Source organism: Diplotaxodon limnothrissa, linkage group LG6 (assembly GCF_057381915.1).
Source record: "Diplotaxodon limnothrissa isolate DT_005_m linkage group LG6, D_limnothrissa_male_GT1.1, whole genome shotgun sequence".
Lineage (NCBI taxonomy): Eukaryota > Metazoa > Chordata > Actinopteri > Cichliformes > Cichlidae > Diplotaxodon > Diplotaxodon limnothrissa.
The window spans coordinates 3805148-3813101 of NC_140601.1; the positions used below are offsets into that span (position 1 = coordinate 3805148).

General features: G+C 42.2%; 2 protein-coding genes across 2 annotated transcripts; one reads left to right on the forward strand and one right to left on the reverse strand.

The window, feature by feature from the left end:
* Position 1: 1 nt before the first annotated feature.
* On the forward strand, positions 2-5936 carry lg6h6orf120 (linkage group 6 C6orf120 homolog). Its single transcript, XM_085355461.1, has 2 exons — positions 2-68; positions 3398-5936. The coding sequence occupies exon 2, from the start codon at positions 3432-3434 to the stop codon at positions 3987-3989; it is 558 nt and encodes a 185-aa protein (XP_085211587.1). The 5' UTR covers positions 2-68; positions 3398-3431; the 3' UTR covers positions 3990-5936.
* A 466-nt stretch (positions 5937-6402) lies between these two features.
* On the reverse strand, positions 6403-7221 carry mrpl21 (mitochondrial ribosomal protein L21). The gene has a single exon (XM_085355462.1). It carries the CDS (start codon positions 7219-7221, stop codon positions 6634-6636), a length of 588 nt encoding a protein of 195 aa, XP_085211588.1. The 3' UTR covers positions 6403-6633.
* Between the last annotated feature and the right edge of the window lie 733 nt (positions 7222-7954).

The following is a 7954-nucleotide window of genomic DNA, read 5'->3' on the forward strand; positions in this document are numbered from 1 at the left end:
AGGAAAAGGAAATGATGAAGTGAACTTTGCTGCTCAGTTGAAGATGCTGCTCAGGAAATGACAGCTGTGTAAGTAAACTAAGTGCACTGTTAACTGATCCATGAATATCTTTCTATTAATCTATTCGTAACTTGATCTTTAGGCATTGAGCTAACCCCCGGCCTCCAGCTTATGTAAACTCCTGAACGTGTTTGGCTAAAGCTAAACAGGCTACGTGCAACGGTAGCTGCGTGATAGCTAGCTGCTTTAAGAACTCGCTAACCTGTTCAGTAAGTCAAGTAGCAATGTGTTTTTGTGGACTGTTTCTGAATGATACAGTTGGAGGTAACTGGCATAGTCTTTAACAGTACGTCTGTTTTCATTAAAACATTTTTACTGCTGGGGTTGTACAGGTTGAAACTGCTATTCTTAGCTGTTAGCGACGTAGCATGCGGCAGGTTCAGCCGTTACAAAAAGCTCTTTGTTTAATTTATCAGACGTATTAATGTCAAAATCCCTGAAACCTTTTAAGGCTGCCCCCTCCCAGTCTTGGTGTTTATTTGTTAATAAAAATGTAGTTAATGGTTAAAGTTGGTTGATTGGTGTCAGAGGTGAAATGGGGAGCAGGTGGTTATTTTTAACCGTGCCGAGAGGCTCTCAATCGAAAACTCTCCGGCTTCTTTAGTCATGTTTCACTGAGCTGTGAGGAGGCGGCAGACGGTTACCGCGTTACTTTCTCCGCATGTTTCTCCCGAGTATATTCAGTTTTTGGCACCAAAACTACAGGCGTCCTTTCTGTTCTGGAAACCAGTTTGTCATGTCTTTTAATGAATGGAAGAACTGAGGTGGGTTGACCGGCATGCTTTGCTGTCGTGTTTTTGTAGTTTTGACTTCTCATTCTATAGTCTTTATTTTTGTTTTATGCGTAGCAATTGTATTTTACGTGTACACTACCTCACATCGGGTGTTAGGTTGTACTTTAATGGATAATTGTTTGTCTTACACATTTTTCCTGAAATCAGCAAATCCCCTAAAAATGGCAAACATTCCTTAATTAATCTCGCTAACAGCTGTGGATTTATCTTGTCCGTGTATTCGATGAATCTCCTTTAATAGGACAGTGGTGGAATAACAAAGTGAACATTTGCTGTGATGGCTCTGTTACAGCAGGTAACTTATTAACTGTACATAATAAAATGAGATGAAGCAGACTGTGTATTGTTAGATACGCTTCGACGGGCTTTGTAGTGTAGGACTAATTGATTATTTGCTTTGCCTAAAAACAGGTTAGGGTGATGGGATGTCAGTAAGAACCTGCAAAACGTTCATGGCCAGAAACATGTTAATCAATCTACATGTTGTATTAAATGGAAAGTGACTACTGAGTAACATCCTGCTAACAAAATGAGACGTTTCCTGTCAAACAAACCATGTAATGATTAACTTTGACACCCTGCACCACAAGATGGTATTTTTAAAACGTCTGGAAGACAGCTATTTTTTCCCCATAAGTGCTATTAAAAACCTAAGATTTTAGTCATACCTAACTTATTCTTATAACTCTAACAACTAAAAGAGATGTGAATAACGGTGTACAAGGGTTATCAGAATATGGCTGTTGACTTATTAACTATCAAAAATTTAGATCCTAGCCTTATATTATGTAAAAATACAATGCTTTTGACATATCTTTACTTATTCAAGTGGGACATTTTTGGGGGGCTAAATCAACCTTCCACTTTATTTTGTTTATCCAGTTTGGGGTTGCAGGGGCGGGGGGCTATCCCAATTGTTATGGAGCAAAGCAAAAGGTATACCGTGGACAGGTTGCCAGTCTGTCGAAGGGCCAGCACTTAAGACAATCTGTTAGCCTGACAAGCCTGTCTTTGGACTTTGGGAGGAAGATGGAGCATCCCAGAGAGAACCCATACAGACGCAGGAAGAACATGCAAAAGCCACACAGAACAACCAAGGCAGGATTTTAACTCGGGACATTGTTCCTGTGAGGAGACGGTTCTAACCACTGCATTGCAGCCTGCATTTCATTAATGTTTTCTCTGTTTAATAATTGCTCAGTCCATGCTTTCTTGTCAGCCAAGGTGGTTCCCAAATCCTGCTTCCTGTCTCATTTCAAAAATGGTGTGGCAAAAAGGCAAGATGGCAGCTGGTGGTGTTGAAGCACAGGCCCCGTGCTCTCAGTGTGATGGTTAGCCTAGCGCCTATCCTTGGCTTCACTGACAGTCCTCGGCTATTTTATATGCAAAGAGACGCTTTCCTTGTTGCCCAGGCTTCAAACATTATGGGATTGCGGGAAAACAACTTTCCAATATCTCTCCCTGAAACTGAAATATTGGTGTGTTTGCAATGTAGGCAGTTTTGGGGTGCTTCTTTATTATTTTGGTGCTTATTTGGACTTTTTTTTTTAGTACTGTGGGCTTCCCATTGTAATACACATTAAATTGACAAGCACGGAGTGCGTGAGTTCCCTTCAGGAGTGTGCTTGACCTTTCCACTTAGAGTTTGAGATAACTGGGTTCAAGGGGTATTGAGTTAGTGAATTCCTGAATCCAGATGGGGGTTTGACCCAGTAACCATGTTTTATTTTGTTGCCAGAGAACACTCTGGCTTGCAAGCCAAGTAAAGAACAAAAAACCTGAATCCTGGGCAGTCCCCTACAACTTCACCACTGTACCACCTTTGGCTGATTTAGCTGTAAAGGCAGCTTTCATCATGGCGGAGAAATGACTGTAACTAAACATCCCATTGTGCCAGCAGTTGTCGTATTCAGGCTTTTGAAGCAGGCAGTTTTCTGTGTGGTAACCTTATTACAGAACTGCAATCATAATGTGTTTTACTTGACTAAATTGTGTGATGGATACAACTTTTCTGTTTTGGGCTTTATATGTATGTGTGTGTGAGAAGCCTTACTTGACACTGACTTGCAGACACTGTGATTCTACATATTTTAATGTATGTTTTTCTCTTTTTTGAATTTCGTGACTCAGGCAGCTGTTTAAATGGCACACATCTCCAGCTTATGCGTCCACTTTTTGCTTCCCTATCCTTTCAAAACTAACTAATGGGGGCTCTCTTTTATGATGCTTTGTGGTCTCCCTTCCCCCTCCCCATTTTGCTAATGGGTAAATCAGTTAACCCATGCATAAAGCACTGTTGATCTCTTCCCGCTGAGCCTACATTAAAACTGCCTTTATTCAGTCAGTTTCTGCTGCCTGCCTATTGAAGACAGTTTGTATAGCTCCTCTCTGTTCAGCTCCCCTCTGCTGCTGATTTACAAACAGCTGGCTGTGACAGCAGTTGGAGTTGGTTGTACTGACTTCTGTAGTTCTGAGCAGCAGTTTAGCCTTTGCCTCTGTTTAAATGTAGCCTCCTGATCTGTGTGGTGTTCATTTTTTTTCAGGCTGTCTGATGACTGACTGACAGATGCCTTCACCATGAAGCTGAGTTGCAGCGCGCTGGTCGTCGCCCTCCTGCTGTCCCAGGCCAGAAGCTTCCTGAGCCCCTCAGAGGATGACAGCTTCCCTGAAGAATGGGTGCTGCTCCATGTGGTTCAGGGCCACATTGGGGCCGGAAACTACAGCTACCTACGCCTCAACCACGACGGCAGAATCATCCTCCACATGCAAAGCCTCAAGGGAGACGCAGACCTGTACGTGTCAGATAAAACCCTGCACCCGAGCTTCGACACCTACAAGCTGCAATCAGCCACCTGCGGACAAGATGTGGTGGTGGTCCCCGGGGACTTCACAAGGCCTGTGGGCATCGGCATTTATGGCCACCCGTCTCACCAGGAGAGTGAGTTTGAAATGCGAGTGTTCTACGATCAGACTGTGTCCCAAGACCCATTTGATAAGGGCTCTTACAACTCAGAAGGTGTACATAAGGAAAAGAAATCTGCTCATGCTACAGAGGACGACTTCCAGGAGGAAGAGTCCATCTTTTGGACTATTCTGATCGGACTTCTGAAGATTATACTTGAGATTTTGTTTTGAAAATCACTGTTCATTGCTGTGACAGCAGGAGGATATTCTGCCATGGTACATTAGATTCCTTTCATTTTGTGAGGGTGAAAAAAATGTTGCACCAAACCCCAGGGAGAGTTCTGACATTTAAACAATCAAACCTACAGACTTGGTAAACAGCAAAGTCAGATTTACAGCACGGAATTCACCAGCGAAGCCTGACCAGTCAGAAAATGTTTCACAAAGTGTATTTGGTTTTAGCTACACTAAAAGAACACAAGGGGACTTGTTCTGGAGTCTTGAAAGGTATATATGGAATAAGAAGTTTCTTTATGCACATAAGTCAGTCGCTAGAACCATTCTTCCTTTTCCATTGCCCAAAGTCATAAAATTATTAAAAATATCAAAGAGAGAAACTGCAGTGAAGACACAAATAGGTTCTAAATTTGAGCTGCTTTGAGGCTTCAGCACTTTGGGATACGCCCATGCTATGCTTCAAAGAGAAAGTGTTAACTCTTATACTGTCACACTTGGGAGAGACATTGAAATGCTTCCTTTATTTCATGCCTCCACACGTCTGGTCGGTCTGATCTTGTAAAATGTTCTTAGAATTTCTGTTTTTAGGAAGTTACAAAGCATTGTTTATCACAGCAATCAGAAGCAGTGTTATTCCCACCGTGTAGGAAAATGATGGTGTGTGTGCAGGATTCTTAGGGGGAGTTTGTGAACTAAATTAACTCGATGGTTAATAGCAGTTTGCAGGATCTTTACTTTAGCTGCTACTTTGAAGCTGTATGATCTCTTCTTTTAAACTTAATTTTACCCAAAGCAAAGTTTTCTGTTTGATTATAATTAGTTTTTTTCCCCCCACATTCGCACATGCAGCAGACTTTGGAAAATGAGAGAACCTCTGTGTGTTTTTGGTTTTTTTCCTCGGTGCACAGAGGATCTTTGTCCAAAACTGCCAAACTGTGCCCAACACCATAATCAACAGTATCACAAAGTTTTGAGGCCTAATTTTCACTTAATGCCACTGTTAAGTTAAATGCGTATGTGCTGCTCTGGTGTGGTTACATTGTCCGACTTGACCAGCTGTCACTAATTCTTATACCATGATCTATATGTCTAGTTTTTGTGCACAGATTCAAACCGTAGGTCAAAAACTGGCTGGGCTTCACCTCGCTGACGAGTGATCTTTCAGCTAAGCAGCTTCTCCTAAAATCCACCACACTTGACTTCCAAGCTAATAATACTTATTTGATTAGTGTTAAACCAAACCCCTTAATTTGAAGCCTACTGAGGTCACACTGTGCACAGGGTTGTTGTTTCCTTATTGCTCAAAGGTGGAGGGATCACGTTAAACACATCCAAAGTCATCGGTTAGCCTCGTAGTAGCTTCAGCTTAACATTTCTCTCTACAAGACGACTACAATTTGTGCACATTCAAAGTGTAGTCAAAGCTGGTGTAGAGCTGCAGGAGTGACACAGTAAGTCAACATTTGTTGTTTCCTTTCTGTATCAAGATTGAAATGATCGACTAGCCCCCCCCTCAGCCTGTGAATGAATGAACACCACCTGTCTGTCTTAACACAGCTCAGCACCATGTGAGTTCTGTGGTCAAATATACTGAGCTATACAGTCAATTTGAGAACAGAACAGATTTTCCTTAAAGCAGATCATTCAACGTTTTTTTGCTGTTTAAGGATGTTTCATTGATTTGGACTCACACAGGGAACATGTGTTTGTGATGAGATTTCTACCGATCTGTTAACATGAGTAGCAGCATTGTATTTAGTTTGATCGCTCACTTTTGTTGTTTTTGCCTGTTGGACAAACTCCTCATTTAAACATCACCTCCAGCGCTGGAGTTCAGTTCTGAGTAGAACTTTGTTACCCTCTGAGCAGAAATGTTCAACAGTGCCTTCAGATCGATCCTCTGAACATCTGTGGAGCTTTCTTGTTCCCAGAGGCGATCTAGTCAGGTTTCACAATAAAATTAGAAATTGTTTTAAAAACTTGTCACATGACTGTGTTTCTTAAGTCATTTAAACATGTTTTATGTTTTATTTATTCTAACTTTTACATCAGAAATACCAGTAATTGTTTTATAGCATAAGCTACTTTAACATAGGTACACATATCACCTCAGGTTGGGAACCCTGCATTTAGGGGATTGGTTTTATTAAATTAAATGTTTATGTATCAGCTGAGTCTCAAAAGGATGACATAGGTTCACAGACATTCTGGTCAGTGTGGGCAGACCCACTTTATCTTCTCTCTATAAATCACGATCTAGGCTAACGGTGGACTTACTCTGGTTATTCTGTGGGTCCTTGAGGAAATAGAGGGGATTTTCCCCCATTGCAGCTACACTAACTTCAACCCTTTGTAAAGTTTTGTGTTGTAAACTCAGATTTAATCCAAACCCTCAGTACATGTTGGAAACAAAGCTTTAATACATCTCCTCACAGGTCTGCACTATATATTTACAGGAGTACAACCCAGTGAACAGCTGCTCAGCGTATTACTCAAATGTTCAGCTCCTCGTTTCAAACCAGTCAGAGTCATGAGCATATAAGCTGACCGCCACAAGTTTGTTTACATGTTTGAAACCAATAAGAAAAAATAAACCGCGGGTCAGAGAGTAGAGTCTTCCAGTCCTGTGTCATCAGCTTCATGTGAGTCTGGGGGCCAGCTCGATGCCGTTGATCCTTAGCACCGTCTGCGGCTGGATAATGATCCTTTTGCGCTGGAACCGGTGTCTCTTCCAGAAACGCATGTGGACTTTGGGCCAGGACTCTGTCTTTTCGATTACGGTGGCCTCGACTCTGACCAGCTCCTTCCCCAGAAGAGGCCTACCAATCAGGGTGAAGTCCTCAGCTCCAACCAAAAGCACCTTCTCCATGCGGATACGCTCCCCGCACTCCGCCTCGATGTGGTTCTCGATCAGGATCAAGTCTTCACCGGTGACCTTCCACTGGCGTCCGGCGAAGTGCACCACCGCGAAGAGCCGGCCGAAGTCCCGAAGGTTGATCCGCTGGTTTACGGTGCTCACCACAGCAGCGTGTCGGCTCTGCTCTTCTTCCGCCGAGTACGGGCTCGGCTGCTCCGGCCACGGAGGCCTGGAGAGCGAGGTCCAGGGCATCAAGTCTCCACTAGCAGAGCTCTGTGTTCGGATGGCAGCGGGGGACAGGACATGGTGTCTGGGTAGTAACATTCTGCATGTCCTCCACAATCCGGCGTACGCCATGCTCGCCGACATCTTGACAGGAAGTCGTCTGGTTCCAACTGCGCAAGCGTCACGTTACAGTCACCTGACACTTCTGCCTTCAAAAGCATCCTTTAAAAACTGGAAAAAGGAAACTTTTCTGGCCCAGAGACAAACATAGCTTAACGCTATATTTTTCATATTATTAATTTAATTTGATAATCACTTTAAACAATTTTCAGATGGACGCTAATTAATTCTATTATAGAAAGATTTGGTTTCCGCGTACCTCGTATTTTACCAAACAGACCCCTCAAGACAGTTAATTCATTGTCTTGCCCTTTTATGCATCATGTTTTAGAAAGATTACACGTTTATTTGTTTCTCTGTTCTCACCTTTCCCACATATTTCATAATAAGAATAAGAAATAAGAAAAAAAAAGACTCCACATCACCGTTTATAATTTTTAACTGCTGTTAACTGCTTAGACTAGAGGGAAACTCTAAATATATGAAAAAGTAACCGTTTACCTCAACTTCTAGCACCAAAGGAACTATAACAATTATTTCATACAGTGAAAGAAAATTTTCATCAAACACGAAATATATCCAATGCTCTACATCTTACGAAATATGAAAATTAGATCAACTGAACTGAAAATGTAAATCGTGACATTGACGTAGTCTAAACATTACACGTCCCATTAAATCAAACACGTTTCAGGACTGAGTTTTGTTAGTACACATATGACCTTGTTAAAGATGGAATTTACGGCAGCGCTTTAAT

What these genes read in the sequence shown, in the direction of transcription:
- lg6h6orf120 (XM_085355461.1), top strand. Translation starts at nt 3,432, where the DNA reads ATGAAGCTGAGTTGCAGCGCGCTGGTCGTCGCCCTCCTGCTGTCCCAG.
- mrpl21 (XM_085355462.1), bottom strand. Translation starts at nt 7,221, where the DNA reads ATGTCGGCGAGCATGGCGTACGCCGGATTGTGGAGGACATGCAGAATG.